The sequence below is a fragment of the Pelophylax lessonae genome, assembly GCF_965119305.1.
Source record: "Pelophylax lessonae genome assembly, chromosome: 12".
Lineage (NCBI taxonomy): Eukaryota > Metazoa > Chordata > Amphibia > Anura > Ranidae > Pelophylax > Pelophylax lessonae.
In genome coordinates this window covers 53,951,541-53,974,541 of record NC_138779.1, presented here as the reverse complement: position 1 = coordinate 53,974,541, position 23,001 = coordinate 53,951,541, and the positions used below count along the sequence as shown (strand labels likewise).

General features: G+C 43.4%; 1 protein-coding gene across 1 annotated transcript in view; it reads left to right on the top strand.

Annotated features, from left to right (window-relative positions):
- Positions 1 to 3,324: 3,324 nt before the first annotated feature.
- The window catches only part of LOC309568857 (glucose-6-phosphate exchanger SLC37A2-like), a gene marked incomplete at its 3' end in the record, with an annotated part of 66,990 nt that continues 47,313 nt past the window's right edge, over positions 3,325 to 23,001 (top strand). The window contains exons 1-2 of the mRNA XM_082274642.1: positions 3,325 to 3,520; positions 19,256 to 19,337. Coding sequence (XP_082130768.1) covers positions 3,462 to 3,520; positions 19,256 to 19,337 — 141 coding nt within the window. The 5' untranslated portion in view covers positions 3,325 to 3,461. The remainder of the gene's footprint in view (positions 3,521 to 19,255; positions 19,338 to 23,001) is intronic.

The following is a 23,001-nucleotide window of genomic DNA, read 5'->3' as shown; positions in this document are numbered from 1 at the left end:
TTTTTGGATATATAGACTTCGCACTAGGTTGCCTAATGGACTTAACCTTGAGTGGGATGTCACACATTTCTATTCATAGTTATCCATAGTGTCTTATCCATGCTTCCCTCTATGCTGCCCCCTCTGCATTTGGGTACAACATACCTCGGATTTCTGTTCTGTTTTTGTGCACACATCCATACTATGTGTATTCATTTTGTACACACCATATTATCTATTTTTTTTTTTTTTTTTTCATTCTCTCGCTCTTCAGGTGTAGCATTGTGGTTCATAGGGTGTTTTTACACTCGTGTTTCCACTGTTTGTTACATGGATTTTTTTGTTCACCTATCTATGTGTGGCTGTGTGGCTGTGTGCACATATACATGTACATATTTTCCATTCTCCATGCTTATCAATGTGGAGTGTATGCATTTTGGCCATTTACTGTCACCTTTTCTTTAGATGATATGTGTACGACTGTCTGTTCTATTTTATTCTGTTTGCCTTGTCATCGCATGCTTATGTTTTTCCGGCTTTTTGGCTGCAGTTTCACTATTTAGTTGGCATTTCCACATGTATCCACACGGTTATGACTGAGCGAATATAGTTTTGTGAAAGGCGTCAACTGTTTTCTTCCCTCCTTTCCCTGGTTTGTCGTTATGGATTTTATGGATCTTCAATAAATGGTTTTTATCATCATACTCTCAAGTTGGTGTGCGGTTGCCTACTTCTTAATTGTACAGCTGTCGGGATTACGGACCTAGCCAGCACCTTTCTGATTGTCAGGACATTGCTACACCAGAGCGGTCTCTGTGCTCTCATCTTTGTTTGCACTGCATCTGGAACCAGCTTTTTATCTTTCTATAAAGGCAATTTTGGATTTATTTATTTATTTTTTTGGAGAAGAACTATAAATCCCAGCATGTCCTTTCAGGCTCAGCTGCATCCTGCCTGTGTCTCTGCGCTGTTCACAATTGTGTTTCTTTTTTTGAGAGGAACTATAAATCCCAGCATGTACTTTCAGGCTCGGCTTCACAACTGTTTTTTTTTTTAGAGGAACTATAAATCCCAGCATTCCTTTTCAGGCTTAGCTCTGCTAACTTATGGCTGTGTCTCTGCCCATTCAAACAGCGCCTAGGGACGCTCACAATTGTACAAGTACTGTGGGGGATAGCACTGTGCACGGGTTTTTATTTGCCAAAAGCTCCAACTGTCAGGCACTGTGGACCCGCGGGCGCATGTGCAGTAGTATTGAATTGTGCTGCAGAGAATTCCAATTCTCATGCACAGCCTTGGAGTTCTCTGTGCATGGGCATTGACGTTCGTGCATGCGCAGTAGCGGCAACTTGCCGAGATCTCCGACCGGAAGTGATGTGGGTTGGAGATCTTGGCAAGTTGGAATTTTCGGCAGAACACCGTCTCGCAGCACACTGACATGCTGGAAACAAGCTTATCACAGTTCAGAGTCAAGAGTACTCAGTACACCAGTTGTGTCAAAGAATCAAAGAATCATCACATATGAGTCAGTCTCGGTTAGAACCGAAAACACTGAAAGAATGTGGGGACACAGTCTGGATGAGAAGAGATCAAAATTCAGATTTATTATTTAACCCTTTCGTTAGAGTGTTAGCTCTGCAGGACACACATCTCTCTATATACTGTATCTGTATCCTCTCTGTATATTAGAGTGTTAGCTCTGCAGGACACACATCTCTCTATATATACTGTATCTGTATCCTCTCTGTATATTAGAGTGTTAGCTCTGCAGGACACACATCTCTCTATATATACTGTATCTGTATTCTCTCTGTATATTACAGAGAGGTGTTTCCTGCAGAGCTGACGCTCTAATATACAGAGAGGATACAGAAACAGTAGAGCATCAGCTCTGCAGGAAACACCCCTCTCTAATATACAGAGAGAATACAGATACAGTATATATAGAGAGATGTGTGTCCTGCAGAGCTAACACACACAGTATATATAGAGAGATGTGTGTCCTGCAGAGCTAACACCCTAATATACAGTATAGGATACTGTATATATAGAGAGATGTGTGTCCTGCAGAGCTAACACTCTAATATACAGAGAGGATACAGATACAGTATATAGAGAGATGTGTGTCCTGCAGAGTTAATGCTCTGATATACAGAGAGGATACAGATACAGTATATAGAGAGATGTGTGTCCTGCAGAGCTAACACACAGTATATATAGAGAGATGTGTGTCCTGCAGAGTTAACACCTTAATATACAGAGAGGATACAGATACAGTATATATAGAGAGATGTGTGTCCTGCAGAGCTGACACTCTAATATACAGAGAGGATACAGTATATAGAGAGATGTGTGTCCTGCAGAGCTAATGCTCTGATATACAGAGAGGATACAGATATAGTATATAGAGAGATGTGTGTCCTGCAGAGCTAACACTCTAATATACAGAGAGGATACAGTATATAGAGAGGTGTGTGTCCTGCAGTGCTGACGCTCTAATATACAGAGAGGATACAGATACAGTATATAGAGAGGTGTGTGTCCTGCAGAGCTAACGCTCTAATATACAGAGAGGATACAGATACATTATATAGAGAGATGTGTGTCCTGCAGCGCTAACACTCTAATATACAGAGAGGATACAGTATATAGAGAGATGTGTATCCTGCAGAGCTAATGCTCTGATATACAGAGAGGATACAGATATAGTATATAGAGAGATGTGTGTCCTGCAGAGCTAACACTCTAATATACAGAGAGGATACAGTATATAGAGAGGTGTGTGTCCTGCAGTGCTGACGCTCTAATATACAGAGAGGATACAGATACAGTATATAGAGAGGTGTGTGTCCTGCAGAGCTAACGCTCTAATATACAGAGAGGATACAGATACATTACATAGAGAGATGTGTGTCCTGCAGAGCTAACACTCTAATATACAGAGAGGGTACAGATACAGTATATAGAGTGTTAACTCTGCAGGACACACATCTCTCTATATACTGTAACCTCTGTCTTTATATTAGAGTGTCAGCTCTGTGGGTTAGTTCTCTGTATATGGTATACAGAGATTGCTGTATGAAGTAAGGTTGAGTCAGAGCTTCGGTTCCTTTGCTTGTCAGCAGACTCATTCAATGAGTAGTATGAAATGAACCGATTCACTTAAAAGAATCAAACTTCCCATCACTAATACCCACCCCAAACTTTACTCAGCACCCAGCCAGATGTTGGAAGGGTTAGTGTGGGCACTCCCTTTTTTTTTTTTTTTTGTGTCCTGCCCATAGTGATCACATGTCCCCTGTGGTCACATGGTGTTTCTTTATTCTCATTCATTGCCTGTACAGCTGTTTGGTGCTGCACTGGGAGGGTTAGATGCCACAGTATATAATGCAGGACCCCAGCAGAGCCATGGGATCCTGCAGCCAGGAGCCCCAGCACAGCAGCCACCCCTGCCAGGACCTGCTCCTTCCTAAATCTTCACCATGAGATCCTCCCTGGCTCCAGCCATCAGGCTGTTCCATACTGTGTCCAGAGACAGCTGGTAAGAGGGGCAGTGGGTGAAGGGATTTGGGGGGGGGGATACAATTCAGATTTTGGGGAGAGAATTATTTAATATATTTTGTACCAGCTGTAGAAAACTGCAAAAATAAGAAATCACATCTGCGGATGCTGCTGGATTGTATGAGCCAAATTTCTTTGTATTTAACCACTTTAAGACCGGAAGGATTTGCCCCCTTAATGACCAGGTCCTATTTTGCGATTCGGCACTGCGTTATTTTAATGGACAATTGCGCGGTCCTGCAACGCTGTACCCAAATAAAATTGATGTCCTTTTTTTCCCACAAATAGAGCTTTCTTTTGGTGTTATTTGATCACCTGTGCAATTTTTATTTTTTGCGCTATAAACAAAAAAAGAGCGACAATTTTGAAAAACAAAAACAATATTTTTCACATTCTGCTATGACATTCCCCAAAAAATGAAATTTAAAAATCAAAATTTTTTAACATTTTAGGGCAATTTGTTTTCTGCTACATATTTTTGGTAAAAAAATCGCAATAAGCGTATTGGTTTGCGCAAAAGTTATCGCGTCTACTAACTTCGGGAAAGATTTATGTAATTTTTATTGGTATTTTTTATTTACTAGTAATGGTGGCGATCTGCAATTTTTTGTGGGATTGCGACAAACAGATCGGACCCCTAACTGACATTTTTTACACTTTTGGGGGTACCAGTGACATTACTACAGTAATCAGTGCTAAAAAATATGCACTGTTACTGTAATAATGACACTGGAAGGGAAGGGGTTAACCCTATGGGTGATCAATGGGTTAAATGTGAGCCTAGGGGAGTGATTCTAACTGTGGGGGGGGCGTGGCTTGTGAAATGACCATAGAGACATGTGATCCTATATAGAAGGATCACATGAGCTCTGTGATCATTTCAGGGAGAAGAACAATCGCCTGTGTTTACAACAGCTGACCGTTCTTCTCTCTCAGCGGGGAGCGATCGCGGGTGTCAGGTGGCAATCAGAGCCGCCTGACCCGTGCATCGGCTTCCCCGCTGTTGAGTGGGGGCGGGAGCCCCCTAGCTTCCCGCGCGCGACCGACGTAGGTCTACATCGGTTTGCGCAGGAGAGACACCCTGCCTCAGTAAAAAGGCGGCGGGTGGTCAGGAAGTGGTTAATCCAGCATATTGAAGAAGTAACCATGCCCAAATTTGTAGTGGATGCAGCCTGATAGGCGCGTTCCCTTTGTTAGATTTTTACTTTTAGCATAATTAAGTCTATTCTTTTTTTTCTTCATCAGCGCAGTGCAAAGTTCAGGGACTGCAGAGTGTAGTAATCATCCTGAGCAACCGGCATTCAGCCTTGTCCCAGAGTAATGCAATAAAAACAAATTGGTTGTTTTGGATAGCAACACTTTGATCTGCGTTATGAAATAAAAAGTGATTTGAAGCTGCTTTAGCGTACTTATAGTGATATTCATTTGTATCAATATTATTTGCATTGTTTTCAAACGTCTATCCCATCCCTAAATCCTAAAACAAAAAGTAATCTATTGCTGCTTACCAATTCTTAGATGTGTTAGCCATATTTGTTCTCTTTATTAGACTTTTTTCCTTTATTTTCACCTGGCAATCCAGCCAATAACACACTTATTGCCTTAGGATTAGTTCACACACGTGTGATTGTAAAGTTGCATGATTTCCAGTGTCACTTATTACACTTTATGGCACTCAAGTCAAAATAGGTATTGCAGGAACTTTTTTTTTTTAAAGATGTTGCTACTTTAGTTGCATAGATTGTAACGGGTGCCATTAAAATTAATGGCTTTTGACTTGTCATGCAACTTTATGTATCGTGAGTGGCATGACAAGTTGCTCTAGTGTGAGCTGAGCCTTAATCTTGCCACACATTTGTAGGCATTTGTACAAAATTATTGGTTCATTCAAGGACTTGATGAATGTCATTCGAGAGTACTTCAAAATTTCACTTGCTTCTAACAATAAATTTGAAAATAAATGTAATTTCTTGAATGAAAACCAACGAAAATTAACGAATGATTATTCCAAAACTTTTCAAACTCATCTCAGCCACGCTCTTGCTTCTGTGTAATGCCTAATACCTCATTTCCACCAACCATTCTTGGCGCTCCCAGGATGCCAGCACATGGCTCCGCAGTGTGGGCTTTTTTAATGTGTCCGCTGCTGACAATAGTGTTGACATCTGCGGTCTTCGCAGTCAACGCATAAGTCGCGGTAAACCCAACACTCACCTAGGGACGACCGCCTTAAGAAGGCACCTGGTCTCCCATCACCGAGCCCAGTGGGAGCAACGTCGTCAGAACCCACAAAGCCACACTCTAGGCTCTCACCGTCCAGCCTCTTCTCCTTCTCCTCTCTCCTCACAATTGTCCTCCACTCCACCTTCCATCATGCCGTCCTCACCTTGTTCTGGAAAAAGGCCGGCTTCCGTGGCCCAAATGTTGGAGCGTAAAAAAATGATGACGCCGAATAACCCTCTTGCCCAATGGTTGACTGCTGGCTTGTCGGAACTGATAGCCCGCCAACTACTGCCATATCAACTGGTGGACTCGGATGCCTTTCGGAAATTTGTGGCCATTGGAACACCACAATGGAAGGTCCCAGGAAGGAAATATTTCTCGCAGAAGGACATTCCAGAGCTGTATGGCCATGTTCAGCAGCAAGTGAATGTATCTCTGGCACACAGTGTCGGTGCCAAGATACATCTGACCACAGACACACTGTCTAGCAAACACGGGCAGGGAAGGTATATAACTTTAACTGCCCACTGGGTGAACCTTCTGACGGCCGTCAAGCATGTAACCCGTGGCACCCATGTAGATTTGGTTTTACCGTATGCAGGCCTGCCTCTTCTTCTCCTCCTCCTACTCCATCCTCCCTCTCCTCCTCGGCTGACTCCTTTTCCGCTGCTACCGTCTCTTCCGCTGCGCCGCCCAAGATCCCCAGAACCTATTTCACATGCCAGGTGAGACGTTACCATGCTGTGCTGCGTCTGTTGTACCTGGAAGCCAAGAGCCACACTGGTCCTGCACTCCTTTCAGCTTTGCGTTCACAGGCAGATCAGTGGCTGACACCGCTCAATTTGACAGTTGGTAAAGTGGTGTGCGACAACGGTGCCAATCTGCTGAGTGCGCTGAAACAGGGCAAAATAATACACGTGCCATGCATGGCACATGTCCCGAACTTGGTCGTGCAGCGATTTGTTGCCAAATACCCTGGGGTCCAGGATGTCTTGTGGCAGGCCAGGAAAATCTCGGGCCATTTCAGAAGAAACACAGCCATGGCTCGCCTTGCTAACATTCAGCAGTGACACAACCTACCCGTCAGGCGACTTATTTGTGACTGCCCGATACAACCTTGTATATGCTTGATAGGCTGCTCCAGCAGAAATGTGCAGTTAACGACTACCTGTACGAACTCTGCGGCAGGACAGGTTCTGGGGAGCTTGGGTTTTTTTCACCGCGCCAGTGGCTGCTCATGCGCGATGCATGCAGACTTCTGTGGCCATTTGATGAGATCACCAAACTGGTCAGTCACGGCCAGGGCGCCATCAGTGACATCGCACCTTACGCCTTCTTTCTGGAGCATGCATTGCTTCGTGTCATTGATCAAGCCGTCGAGGAGCAGGAAGATGAGGAAGTCGCAATGTTGGATGAATTCCCAGGGAGTGCTACTCCATCTGAGACAAGTCAACAACAGGAGTCTGAAGAGGAGTTAGAGGAGAATGGTGCTGGGGCAGATGAGGAGGAGCAAGAAGAGCATGCTTTAAACCTTTCTGGGATCCCTGGTTTTGCCCGTTGATGGGGGGAGGAGAACGAGGACGACATTATCCTGGATGATGAGCTGGAGCCAGGCCACTACACCGCTTCCAGTTTAGTGCGAATGGGGGCCTTCATGCTCCAGTGTTTTAAGGGGGACCCCCGTATAAAAAGCATAAAGGGGCAAAGACCAGTACTGGGCGGCAATGTACTTAGACCCCCGGTACAAACACAAAATGGCAGAAATGTTACCACCATCACAGAGGGCGGTCAGAATGCATCACTTCCAGGCCTTGCTTCGTGAAATGCTGCATTCTGCTTTTGCGTGCACTGGCAGAGGAATTTCCACTCACAGAGAAAAAGTTGCGGGTAGCAATCCAACAGCGCCTGCTAGAAGAGGGCGTTTTGAAGATGTGTTGGTCACTTCAGATATGAGATCATTCTTTCAGCTGACCCATCGACAGCTGTACTCCCGGTACAGCATCAGGGAACGCCTAGACTGACAGGTGTCCGACTACGTCGGGTTAACGGCCGATGTGGACGCTCTAAAGAGTGATGAACCCCTGGACTACTGGGTGGGCAGGCTTGACCTCTGGCCAGAGCTTGCACAATTTGCAATGGAACTGTTGGCTTTCCCCCAGTCCAGTGTCCTGTCCGAAAGGACGTTCAGCACAGCAGGGGGGATCGCGACCGATAAGCGCATTCACCTAGCTCATGACAGTGTTGACTACCTCATATTTATAAAAATGAAAGAGGCATGGATCGCAGAGGAATTCAACACATGTGACCAGTAGACCATGTTCGATTAAAATTCCTCATGACAGGCCACAAATATCCGCCAGACCGCCATCCACCCACAAAAATTCATGGTCCTTGTCTTCGGTAAATACAGCGGCATAAAAGGCATTTCATGTCCATTGAATGCCTGATTTTTGGGGCCTTTCATGGCCGAAAATTATTTTTCCTGTCAATGCCTAATGTACCTTCAGCCACAGAATACAACATTCTTAGCTGTCAGGTAAACGCATTTTTGGGGCCTGGAATGGGCGACACTTACTTCTGTATCCTGTGAATGCCTAATGTACCTCCAGCCACAGAAGACAACGTTCTTTGCTGTCAGGTAAACACCTGTTGGCTAATTTTTGGGGCCTGGACTGGCCAACACTTACTTCTTTATCCTGTGAATTTTTCAGACTGGAATTAAAAATCAATGGGTCTGTAAACGTTCCGCCAAATTGTGGAACAGATGCGGACCCATTTTACAGACGCGTGAATGGACCCTATATGTATTTGACATGTATTTACCGGCTGCTGTCAGTTCTAGCCGATTTAGAAGAAAAAAAAAATAATAATTTTTAGGGCAAATTTTCCAATAGCAATACTTCTGTTATGACAGTGTCCATGTTGTGGGACTATTTGTGCACAGCTAGTAAGTATTTTGTAGAAATGGTGTGATATAGGGTGCGCTGACAAATCAAAAAAGCTGCTACCTGTATATTGATACGTGATAATGTGATGAAAATAAGGTGCGCTATAAATATCTGCAGTGAAAATGACACAATGCAAATAATAAATTTAAATACAATGTAAATGATACCATAAAGTGCACTAACAAATGAAACCACAAAGTTCAAAAGTGCATCAAATGTCCCAAAAGTGAACCATGGGTGGTATCAACAATTGTTCAAAATTCAAAGGTGAATACAGGTGAATGAAATTAAAAGTCCAATAATAATCTTCACCAAGTGCTGTAAGACACCTAAACCAAATGGTGATATATCCAGTGTTAAGTAGATGAAAGATCCCGCCACCAGCTAGTGTTCCTCCTTACCAAATGAAATAAGGTGGAATGCAGAGAAGACTCTGATCTTTAGATGGATGGAGATACCTTTTTAGAACATCACCCAGTGGTATAGTACAAATGGCTTCTTACCAGACAATGGATGAATCAGGCGCAGGATAAATCCAATTATTTTCCCACAAACAGAGCTTTATTTTGGTGGTATTTGATCACCTGTGCGATTTTTTGATCATGCGCTGTCTTATGTAAAAAGAGGGAAAGCACCAATCCTTCAGTCCATATCCATGTCACTTTTACATTCTTTGGAGAAGAGATTTGGTCCAAAATAAAATCCAGTTTATTTCACCTTTTCTGCTTCCCTATGCCAGTGGGTAGTAGTAGAAGAACTGCTTTCTTGGATACCCTCTATTGCTGGACACGTGACTACATTCAGAGCATTGGTTACAAGATCACTTAGAGCAGGGGCTGACTCAATAGCAGGCAAAGCTTGGGCTTGTAGTAAGTCATCTGAACCAGCTGGGGGCACCAAAGGAGGCTGTCAGACACCTTTGGTGCCCCCAGCTGGTTCAGATGACTTACTACAAGCCCAAGCTTTGCCTGCTATTGAGTCAGCCCCTGCTCTAAGTGATCTTGTAACCAATGCTCTGAATGTAGTCACGTGTCCAGCAATAGAGGGTATCCAAGAAAGCAGTTCTTCTACTACTACCCACTGGCATAGGGAAGCAGAAAAGGTGAAATAAACTGGATTTTATTTTGGACCAAATCTCTTCTCCAAAGAATGTAAAAGTGACATGGATATGGACTGAAGGATTGGGGATTTCCCTCTTTTTACATAAGACAGCGCATGATCAAATAATCGCACAGGTGATCAAATACCACCAAAATAAAGCTCTGTTTGTGGGAAAATAATTGGATTTATCCTGCGCCTGATTCATCCATTGTCTGGTAAGAAGCCATTTGTACTATACCGCTGGGTGATGTTCTAAAAGGTATCTCCATCCATCTAAAGATCAGAGTCTTCTCTGCATTCCACCTTATTTCATTCGGTAAGGAGGAACACTAGCTGGTGGCGGGATCTTTCATCTACTCAACACTGGATATATCACCATTTGGTTTAGGTGTCTTACAGCACTTGGTGAAGATTATTATTGGACTTTTAATTTCATTCACCTGTATTCACCTTTGAATTTGGAACAATTGTTGATACCACCCATGGTTCACTTTTGGGACATTTGATGCACTTTTGAACTTTGTGGTTTCATTTGTTAGTGCACTTTATTGTATCATTTACATTGTATTTGATTTATTATTTGCATTGTGTCATTTTCACTGCAGATATTTATAGCGCACCTTTTTTTCATCACAGTAAGTATTTTGTGGCTGCAAATATGACCTAAAGGTTTTTAAAGTTCGCCTGCCATTAAAGTCAATGGGGCCCGCCGCAAACTTGCGGTTCGTGAACATTTGAGAAAATTTGCAGATAACGTTCACGAACCGCCCCGGCTGATGTTCGTCCATCACTAGTGAGAAACTGTCAATGTCAAGGTTGCTGTTGGTAACTCATGAGGACCCGGAAAGTGTACATTTGGCAGTCCTTGTGGGGGCAGTGCTACATAACCCTTTCGCTGCTAAAGCCGTGTTTTTTTTTAATTTTTTTTATTTACCCGTTTTAAAAAATCATTTTAGGCCTGAAGATTGCACCCTTATAGGTAGGTGCTAGGCAAATTATAAAGGAGGCTCTGTCTGCTTATCAGAGGGGTCTAATTGTTCAGCTAGGCTGTCATGTGTTCCAGGTGTGTCTGTTGAGCTTGGGGAGTCTCCCCACTGTGTCCAATGAGGGCTCTTATTGGACAGTGGAGGAAACCTGGCCAATAGCACACCAGGGCTTGTATCTATCCCAGAGGGCAGAATCTGCCACAATGCATCCTGGGAGGGGGTATAAGTCTGAGGGAAGCACGTGACAGGGTGTTTTTGGCGGGAAGCAGAGTCCCAGGAGGAGGGTGAAGGCTGTCTCTCCTCCTGTCAGCGCTAGTGAAGGTGTCCTTGGCGGTCAGCCTGAAGGACAGAAGGTGTAGCTGAGCTGCAGAAAGGGATCCAGTGTGCTGTGGACCGTGTGGAGCTGCTGGGCAGGAGTTTTCGGGAAAGCAGTGTCGTGAGTACTGGAAACTACCCAGGGGTCTGCCTAGGATAGGGGACCACTCCAGGAGGTCTGAGGGATCCAGAGCCAGCTAACCAGTAAAGAAGACTTAGAAAGGGGGTGCCAGTGTCTGAGACTTGAAGATAAGTGTAAGAAAGGGGGTGCCGGTGCGGGCCCTGTAGTGTTACAGCAGTGCAGCAGATCAACAAGTAACTACCTCAGCCAGGAGGGCTAAAGGGAGCAGTACAGAGGACTTTGTGCCACAAAGGAGTGTCAGAAGTCAGTTCAGAGTTAACCGACAGCAAGTCAGCGTTAACCAGCGCCAACCGGCATTGACCGGCATCCAGTCAGCTTCAATAGGCATTTTTCAGTTGTCCCATTCAAATTGTGCATAGTTGAGCCAGAGGAGTATCCCACTCATCCCTTTTCCCATCCAAGTTCTCAATAAACCTAAAAAACCCGAAGATACTGGACTGTTTCTTGCCTCAGTACTCACACTTGGAGAACATGCTGCTAGCGGTAACCCTGGCGGACCCACATCCAGCAAAACAGCTGGGAATCCTGCTACAGTTATATATTTTCTAAAAGCAGACTCCCTAGAGAATAAAATAGTGGGAGTTATAATTTTTACATGTCACACAATATTAATGCAACCCAACAATCATAATTTTAGGGCACACAAAAACACAATTACCTGTTTTTTTTTTTTTTGATCAAATATAAAAGATGAGGTTGCGTTGAGTAAATAGATACTCACACACCACCAGGAGCCAATAAACTACGGTACACCCTAGAATGACTGTACATTGTTAGTAACGGCCGCTACTAACCAACAACATGGACACACTTCCAAGGCGGCGACAACTTTTTTCTTCCTCACCCAGTGTTCTGTCTAGGGCTGCCTGAGAGTGATGGGAGTGGAATTGCTGTCAGCAATCCAACTCCCATCATTCAAAGGGCATCCCTGGACATGCGGTAATCAGTGGGATGATAGTGTGATGGCTGACAGCAATCCCATTCCCATCACTCTCATGCAGCCCTGGATCTGCTGAGATGTCACCGATACCTTTCACTGATGGGAGTGTGATTGCTGTCAGCGACCACACTACCATCACTCTCAGGCAGCCACTTACCTGCTAGGATCAGTGAGTTCCCAGCAGGTACAATGCTGTTACAGAACGTCTAGTCTAAGTCTAATAGCAGGCTGCACAGAGTCTCATGGGACAACAGGCAGGAGTTCCTTCAACCAAAGAACTTAACTAATTTAAAATAAACAAGCAGATAAAGTGTTTGGAAAAAATAATGTGCTTTTGTGTGTGAATTGAGATATGAAAGGTGAGCGGGTTCTGCAGTAGGTGTGGCAATCTTGATGTATGCAAAGAATAACGTGTGCTTTTGTATGTGACTGGAGATATGAAAGGTGTGTGGTCAGTAACCACCGTCTCAGCGGTGTGTGGGCGCCGCTCAAACAGCTTTGTTCTAAGGCAGTGATGGCAAACCTTGTCACCCCAGATGTTTTGGAACTACATTCCTGATGATGCTCAACTACACTGCAGAGTACATGAGCTCAGCTAACTTCTGCCTGTGTCTCTGCCCATTCAAACAGTGCATAAGGACGCTCACAATTGTACAAATACTGTGGGGGATAGCACTGTGCACAGGTTTTTATTTGCCAAAAGCTCCAACTGTCAGGCACTGTGGACCCGCGGCTGTGGGCGCATGCGTAGAAGCATGAAATGTTCTGCCAAACAGTATAATGAGTCCAGGGGCTTGTGTCAATAATGTCATGTGTATGGCGGATGGCGGACAGCGATCCCATTTCCATCACTCTCATGCATCCCTGGATCTGCTGAGATGTCACCGATACCTTTCACTGATGGGAGTGTGATTGCTGTCAGCGGTCACACTACCATCACTCTCAGGCAGCCACTTACCTGCTAGGATCAGTGAGTTCCCAGCAGGCACAATGCTGTTACAGAACGTCTCTCATAGATCCATCCTGTAACAGCTAATAGCAGGCTGCACAGAGTCTCATGGGACAGCAGGCAGGAGTTCCTTCAACCAAAGTACTTAAGGCTCCGTTCACATGTAGGCGTTTTGGGGCGTTTTTGGGGTGTTTTTCTGCTCTAGGATCAGCTCTCAAAACGCCCAACAAGACAAATTCATTTCAATGGCCCCTGTTCACATCTGAGCGTTTTGACGCTGTAAGCAAAACGCCCAACACTCAAAAAAGTACATGAGCTTCTTTTTGGGCAGATTACAGGCGTTTTCCATTGGTCTCTATTCAATCTAAAAACGCCTGCACAAAAAACGCCTGTAAATCGCGGTAAAAATCGCTGTAAAAAAACGCTCAGGTGTGAATGTAGCCTAAGTAATTTAAAATAAACAAGCAAAGTGTTTGGAAAAAATATTGTGCTTTTGTGTGTACCATGAGATATGAAAGGTGAGCGGGTTCTGCAGTAGGTGTGGCAATCTTGATGTATACAAAGAATAATCTGTGCTTTTGTGTGTGAATGGAGATATGAAAGGTGTGTGGTCAGTAACCACCGTCTCAGCGGTGTGTGGGCGCCGCTCAGACAGCTTTGTTCTAAGGCAGTGATGGCAAACCTTGTCACCCCAGATGTTTTGGAACGACATTTCCCATGATGCTCAACTACACTGCAGAGTACATGAGCATCATGGGAAAAGTAGTTCCAAAAGTTGCCATCACTGTTCTAAGGTATGCGGTGCATACTAGCTTATTATGCCTTTATCTTCGTTTTTTTTTTTTCACAAGGTTTACAACTTCCTTTTAACCACTCTACTACCGCTCACAGTAATACTACTGCGGCAGAGTGGCTCGTTCCCGTCCAGTCACGTAGTATTAACGTGACTGGACTCCTCCCCTTCTGGGCGGCGCTTGCGCGCCGCCGGAGGCTCGCTCCCGCTGTTTTCATTCACAGCGGGAGTCGGGCCAGGGGAGGAGCAGCGGCGATCGCCGCTGCTCTTACCCGATCGTCGGGGATCGAGTCTGGAGATCCGCCCGCTGTGTGTAAACACAGCGGGCGGATCTCCATAGTGACAGGGAGTGACAGATCGGACTGTTCAGCATAGCTGGACATCCGATCTGTCCATGAATCACATAGTCACCTCCCCCCCCTACACGTCAGTAAGCACCAGGCATACATTAACCCCTCCCTCTCCAATAAAATTAACCCCTTCCCTGCCAGTGTAATTTTTACAGTAACAGTGCATATATATAGCACTGATTACTGCAGTAATGTCACTGGTACCCCCAAAAGTGTCAAAAATGTCAGTCAGGGGTCCGGTCTGTCCGCCGCAATGTCGCAGTCCCGCAAAAAAAATCGCAGATCGCCGCCATTACGCGTTAAAAAAAAACCACCAAAAATGACAGAAATCTTTCCCTTTGTTAGTAAACGCAATAACTTTTGCGCAAACCAATCAAAATACGCTTATTGCGATTTTTTTTACCAAACATATGTAGCATAAAACAAATTGGCCAAAAACTTTTAAAAAAATTGGTTTTTACATCTTTTTTGGGGGGAATTTCATATAAAAAAATGTGAAAAATATTGTTATTTTTTCAAAATAAACGCTCTTTTTTTGTTTATAGCGCAAAAAGTAAAAATCGCACAGGTGATCAAATACCACCAAAAGAAAGCTCTGTTTGTGGGAAAAAAAGGACGTAAATTTCGTTTGGGTACGGCGTCGCACGACCGCGCAATTGTCAGTTGAAGTCGCACAGCGCCGAATCGCAAAAAGTGGCCTGGACGGAAGACAGCAAAATCCTCCGGTTGTAAAGTGGTTAAGGTGAAAAACCTTAAAGCTTTTGTACCACTTTAAATCATCGCCTATAGAAAATGTAGCGTATTGAGGTTTGTAGCCGTTTCACAGTTGCACGCAATTTTTAGGCCATGACATGTTCTTTCTCTCTCCAGTCTTCTCTTCCTTCCTCTTCTCCTTCATCTGTCCAGTCTATGACATGTTGGGTATCTATTTACACAACGCAACCTTATCTTTTATATTTCATCATCAAAAAACATGTAATAGTGTTTTTGTGTGCCCTTAAATTGTGGGTTGCATTAATATTGTGTGACATGTAAAAATTATTTATTTATTTTTTTTTACATAATCTTCAGGCCTAAAATGATTTTATAAAACTGGTGTATAAAAAAATAAAAATAAAAAAAAACACGGCTTTGGCAGCAAAATGGTTTAAATCGCACAGGTGTGAATGGGCCTCTAGAAAATAAATCTTCAAATATTTTTATATATAATAGTGATCTTCTTTCATACAATATTGTGCATCAACCAACGTGCATAAAATCACATCGGTGCGTATAGTTATCAATACCTTTGTCTGTTCAAATGAGAATTTATTTCACTGTCCTTTCCAAAAATTTGTGCCTGTCCGAATTCAGACTGGTATGCTATTTATTGTTGTGCTTTGCTGTACATGCAATGCTTTTGTTTTAAAACAAAAACCCAATAAAGGGTTCAAACATAAAAATTGCATCAGTGTGAGTTGGTATCATTACAGATCCAAAGCACACAGCGCAGCATATCTCTGAGGCCCCGTTCACACTGGGGCGATCCGACTTCCTGGGGCGACCTCCGAGGTCGCGGTGCGAGCAGCGCGCCGCGACCTCGCAGCGGCCGGCACGGACTTCATAACATTGAAGTCTATGACGGTCGCTCCGGGTCGCCCCAAAGAAGCTCCGGACCCTTTTTCTAAGTCGGAGCGACTTGTGTCACTCCTATTAGAACGGGTCCGCAGCTTCCCTATGGATGGCGACCTGTGAGGCGACCAGGTCGCCTCACAGGTCGCCCCAGTGTGAACAGGGACTGAGAGGTCACACTGCATCTGGAAGCAGCTTTGTATCTTTCTATAAAGGCAATTGTGGATTTTTTTGTGGAGAGGAACTATAAATCCCAGCCTTTCAGGCTCAGCTACATCCTGCCTGTGTCTCTGCGCTGTTCACAATTGTGTTTTTATTTTTTTTATTTTTAGAGGAACTATAAAGCCCAGCATGTACTTTCAGGCTCAGCTATGCTAGCTAACTCCTGTGACCTTTTTTTTTTTGGAGAGGAACTATAAATCCCAGCATTCCCTTTCAGGCTTAGCTCAGCTAACTCCTGGCTGTGTCTCTGCCCATTAAAACAAGCATAGGGACGCTCACAATTGTACAAGTACTGTGGGGGATAGCACTGTGCACGGGTTTTTATTTGCCAAAAGCTCCAACTGTTAGACACTGTGGACCCGCGGGGGCAGGCGCAGTAGCATTGATTGTGCTGCCGAGAACTCCAACTCTCATTCACTGCGTTGGAGTTCTCTGTGCACGGGCAATCTTCAGGCCTAAAATGATTTTTTAAAACGGGAGTAAAAAAGAAAGAAACACGAAAACACGGCTTTGGCAGCAAAAGGATTAAAATCGCACAGGTGTGAATGGGCCCCTAGAAAATAAATCTTCAAATATTTTTATATCTACAAGACTCTGGTCCGGCCACATTTCGAGTATGCTGTTTTTTTAGAGGAACTATAAATCCCAGCATGTTCTTTCAGGCTCAGCTATGCTAACTCCTGTGACGTTTTTTTAATGGAGAGGAACTATAAATCGCAGCATTCCCTTTCAGGCTTAGCTCAGATAACTCCTGCCTGTGTCTCTGCCCATTCAAACAGCGCATAGGGGCGCAATTGTACAAGTACTGTGGGGGATAGCACTGTGCACGGGTTTTTATTGGCCAAAAGCTCCAACTGTCAGGCACTGTGGATCCGCGGGCGCATGCGTAGTAGCATCAAATGTTCTGCCGAAAACTCCAACACCCGCGGGTGCATGCACAGTAGCATCGATTTTGCTGCTGAGAACTCCAATTCTCATGCACTGCGTTGGAGTTCTCTGTGCACGGGCATTCTCTCTCACGCATACGGAGTAGTGGCAACTTCCCGAGATCTCCGACCGGAAGTGACGACAAGTTGGACATTTCGGCAGAACACCATTCTTCTAAGAAGTTTGGACTTCAAATGGTGGCCTTGTGTGTTCGGCAGTTGCTGCTACAACTAAAGTACATTTTTAATTATATCAAAATTTATGGTATGTTACCCTGTGCAGCCAGACTGGCGCTGCAGGGAGTGAGGATATTTCATTTTCCGTATAATCAATGTGTTAACTCTGCCCAATGTATTCCTTATGGGAAAATCTAAGAACATAAGGCTGGGCTTGGCATTTGCACAGTTCTTTGGCTCTCTTAATGGCAGACCATGACTTATATTGCGTAGATTAAAAGTGTGTATTAAACACATACTGTCCTTAAAGTGACACTAAACAGCTGGTTTGAAAAATACATTTCTATTTAAATATGTAATCTTGACTCCAAAATGTCCCTTCTGTTGCTCTCAGCCTCCTCCAAATCTCCAAAGTCTTTTTTTTTTTTGCCCTGCTGCGATCTGGCTACTTGTTGATGGGTGGCTACATTTGTTCTCTATTAACTCACTGTATATAGGAATGTTGCCACCCTACTGCCCCCCCCCCCTTACACTAGATGTCCCTTGCATCAATTGTCTCCATCAGAGTACCCCCTTGCATCAATTGCCTCCATAAGAGTGCCCCCCTGCATCTATTGCCTCCATCTGAGTGCCCCCTTTCATCAGTTGCCCCCATCTGAGTTCCCCACTTTCATCAGTTGCCCCATCTGAATGCCCCCTTTCATCAGTTGCCCCATCTGAATGCCCCCTTTCATCAGTTCCCCCCCTCTTAATGCCCCCTTTCTTCAGTTGCCCCCCTCTCAATGCCTCCTTCCATCAGTTGCCCCATCTGAATGCCCTCTTTCATCAGTTGCCCCCATCTGAATGCCCCCTTTCAACAGTTGCCCCTCATCTGAATGCCCCCTTTCAACAGTTGCCCCTCATCTGAATGCCCCCTTTCATCAGTTGCCCCCATCTGAATGCCCCCTTTCATCAGTTCCCCCCCTCTTAATGCCCCCTTTCTTCAGTTGCCCCCCTCTCAATGCCTCCTTCCATCAGTTGCCCCATCTGAATGCCCTCTTTCATCAGTTGCCCCCATCTGAATGCCCCCTTTCAACAGTTGCCCCTCATCTGAATGCCCCCTTTCAACAGTTGCCCCTCATCTGAATGCCCCCTTTCATCAGTTGCCCCCATCTGAATGCCTCCTTTCATCAGTTGCCGCCATCTGAGTGCCCCCTTAGGTCAACTGCCACCATCTGAGTGCCTTGAGGGCACAACTAAAATCTGGGGGAGGGGGCAAACCCCCCTAGATTTGGCCCCTCTTTTAATATTTTATTCCTTATGCTGTTAGCATTAGTAAAAAGATAGGAAGGTTTATTGTATGAACCTTTTTCATTTCTTTAGTCGCTTCCTGGATCATACATCCCAGGAGTATTTCATCTGGAGGAGGGGCTTTCTCAGCTAAGCACGTTCTCCTGTTACATGCCTGAGCTAAGGGCAGATGGATTTCAGGAAGTAAATGCTAAATGAATCATCTGCCCTTACTCAAGATGGCTGCAGCTAGAAAATCTAGAGGATGTTTTTTAAAAATGATTTCATAGCAAAATAAAGCATACGGACATGGATGGATGGGTGAGTTTGCCTTGAATATTAAAAATTAATGAAATAGTGTGCTCCGTTGGTGGTGATCAGATACAGTTTATTTCGGCTTTAAGTAGTGGATATGTATGCATTATTAATAAAAAAAATAAGGATAGAATTTAATGTCCTTTTTAAAGCAGACCTTCACTTCCCACCCCGACTTTTCCTAATTGGGCAATATAGTCTGGTCTAGGACCCGCCTCCTGCCTGTGATTGGACAAAAAGGTGACAACTAGCTGTATGTAACAATTTATTTAGGGATTTATTTATTATAATATCGCTTTATCCTATGAAGATGCTACTGGGACCCCCGATTGCGGCACGGTTTACTGAATTGTACTTACAGCCTTGAAAATATATAATCCTAAAAAATGTGACCGTCACAATCAAAAGGGAACTCTGAATGTTTTTCTCTCTCTTCTCTTTCCTGTAGGTATCGGGGGTACATTATGGTTTTGACTTTTATGTTTTACACCAGCTATCACTTGTCGAGGAAGCCCCTCAGTGTGGTAAAGGTGAGTAGTGATTTTCTATTTAATGTGTAGTTGAAGAGTACCTGTATGTTAAATCTCACCTCCAGCCTTCCCTTCAGTCTTGCGCAGTTGTACAGGCTCCTCTTCTTTACTGAAATTACTTTCTCTGTTTTCAGTGCACACTGTGAGCTTCTCACAATGTGCATAGGAAGCTGCAGCAAGTCAGATGGAGACCACCTCATCACCTGGCTGGAGGACATTCAGCATCATCTGGTTCTTTCCCAAGCCTGAATTTCCATGGCCTGCCCCTTTCATTCATTGGATTTCAGTTCTTTCAAAGTGATTGTAAACGACCACCTTGTAAAACCCATTCAGTTTAAAATAAAAATGAAAGGCAAAACATTTTTGTAAAGATATATATATATATATATAAAAAACAATTCTAAATTACCTTTTTTTTATAAGTAAACACATTCCCTCTGTTCTCAGCTGCATAAGAGCTGGGGGAGGAGAAATAGCAGCATGCTGAGCTTCCCAGTAAATGGCATTATTATATTTGCATAACTCCTCCCAACTGCTGGCTGACTGCTTGCATCAGGACTGAAGACTCTTGAGAGGAGTACTGAGGCAGAGTGCTGTGTAGGGAGCTTTGTACAGCACCCTGCTGGCCCCTCCCACCAGCCATGATCTGCCTGCACTGCATAGAGAAATCTAGACATTCAATGATGATATCCCTGGGTCTAAAAAGGGGATGTAATGAAAATGGAAATGTTTTATATTTTTTAACTGGAAGGTTTAATCCCCATCATGAGCAGGCCATTTTTTGCGATACGACACTGCGGTACTTTAACTGAAAATTGCACAGTCGTGAAACGCTGTACCAAAATAAGATTGATGTCCTTATCTTCCCACAAACAGAGCTTTCTTTTGGTGGTATTTGATCACCTCTGCAGGGTTTTTTTGTGCTATAAATTTTTGAAAAAAAAAAAAAAAAAAAAATATATATATATATATATATATATATATATATATATATATATACGGTGTATATATATATATATATATATATATATATTTTTTTTTTTTTTTTACTTTCTGCTATAAAACGTATCAAATAAAAAAAATGTAAACAAAATCAAATTTCTGCATCAGTTTAGGCCAATATGCATTCTGCTAAATATATATTTGGTAAATAAAATCCCAGTAAGCATATTTTGATTGGAAAAAAGACTTCATGAGGGTGGCCTGAGGGCCCGACGTCCTCTAGTGGTCCCTGTGCTCAGTGCCCGGTACCATGGGGTTCGATTGATATTTGAAATTGAACACCATAATTGGCAGGTCTGCCACTGGTGCCCTGTGCTTTTCACAGATAAGAACGGGGTTACCCTGAGCACATGTGACAGATGTGGAAGGGTTAGGAGAAACCGTGGAGAATGTTATGCTGTCTGTAACATCGTTCAGCATGACCGGTTTGGTGGTGGGTCAGTTATGGTCTGGGGAGGCATCCCCATGGAGGGACGCACATACCTCTACAGGCTAGAAAATGGCATCCTGACTGCCATTTGGTATTAGGATGAAATCCTTGGACCCATTGCCAGACCCTACGCTGGTGCAGTGAGTCCTGGGTTCCTCCTGGTGCACAACAATGCCAGGCTTCATGTGGAGAGAGTATGCAGCCAGTTCCTGGAGGATGAAGGAATTGATACCATTGAATCGCCTGAATGCTCTGGGACATTATATTTCAGTCCATCCGACGCCGCCAAGTTGCACCTCAGTCTGTTTTGAAGTTCAGTGATGCCCTGGTCCAGATCTGGGAGGAAATACCCCAGGACACCATCCGTCATCTCAAAAGAAGCATCTCCCATCGTTGTCAGGCATGCATACAAGCACGTGGGGGGGCATACAAATTACTGAGTACCATTTTGAGTTGCTGCAATGACTAGCCTGCTGCATAATTTTTTTATTTAGATTTTCGGGATGTCTTTGAATTCAGCCCTCTGTAGGGTGATAATTTTCATTTCCATCAAATGATGTGGCATTCTTTTGTTCCTAACATATTACCCAGTGCATATCAGTATAGATACCCAGCATGAGATTTTTCCCCATTGAGATCTGATGTGTTTTCAAAGTGTTCCTTTAATTTTTTGGAGCAGTGTGTATATGTATATGTGTATATGTGTATGTGTATGTATATGTGTAAATATATATATATATATGTATATGTGTATATGTGTATGTATATGTGTGTATATATATATATATATATATGTATATGTATGTATATGTGTATATATATATATATAATGTAATGTGTGTGTATGTACTACCATTCAAAAGTTTGGAGTCACCCAGACAATTTCATGTTTTCCATGAAAATTCACACTTTTATTCATCAAATGAGTTGCAAAATGAATAGAAAATATAGTCGAGACATTGACCAGTGTAGCACCCTCCTACATATATCAAATATAAAGGCAATCAATAAATAAAAGTGGGGATTTAGTCCCACCATATGGCCATATTGTGCTCAAGCCCACCACCACGTCAAAGTACCCCATTGTCAGTGGGTCCTACACTATCCATAAAAAAGGATGAATCCAACCTCTCTAAACCATTGGAGATACTTGCTCCTTACTGGGAGAGATGTGCAACTGCACTATGAGGGACTCCTCCTATATCTGCTTACTAGTGGACACTGATAGAGTACAGGTGTGGGAGGGTGGGGTGCTCAACCCCAGAAGTCTGGTCAGACCGAATACATAACAAATAAACAAAGAGCTGGGGGGGGGGGGGGCACACCCTGAACATGCATTTCTAAAGCTGGTGCAGCTATGAACCAAGCAACATGCATATTTACGGAGAATAGCGCACACATGCAAAAGAAATGACTATCAAATATAAAGGCAATCAATAAATAAAAATGGGGATTTCTTTCTATTCTGGTTTAGCCGTTTGTGCTGTTCTCTGAAGGGAGTAGTACACACCATTGTAGGAAATCTTCAGTGTCTTGGCAATTTCTCACATGAAATAGCCTTCATTTCTCAGAACAAGAATAGACTGTCGCATTTCAGAAGTTCTCTTTTTCTGGCTATTTTGAGAGTATAATCGAACCCACAAATGCTGATGCTCCAGATACTCAACTAGCTCAAAGGAAGACCAGTTTAATAGCTTCTCTAATCAGCATAACAGTTTTCATCTGTGCTAACATAATTGCACAAGGGTTTTGTAATCATCAATTAGTCTTTTAACACGATTAGTTAATGCAATGCAATGTACCATTAGAACATAGGAGTGATGGTTGCTGGAAATGGGCCTCTGTACACCTATGTAGATATTCCATTAAAAATCAGACGTTTCCAGCTAGAATAGCCATTTACCACATTAACAATGTCCAGACTGTATTTCTGATTAATTTAATGTTCTCTTCATTGAAAAAAAAAAAAAAAGTGCATCTCTTTCCAAAATAAGGAAATTTCTAAGTGACCCCAAACTTTTTTTAATGGTAGTATATGGGTGTGTGTGTGTGTGTGTATGTGTTTGTATATATATATATATATATATATATATATATATATATATATATACACCTAAAACAAAGAGGGGGAAAAAGTTCCCCCCCATGAGTTCAGAGTGTTCCTTTTTGTACTGAGCGCCTTTCATTGGAACCGTCATGCATATCATGTGTTTGTCAGCTGCACCCCCCACC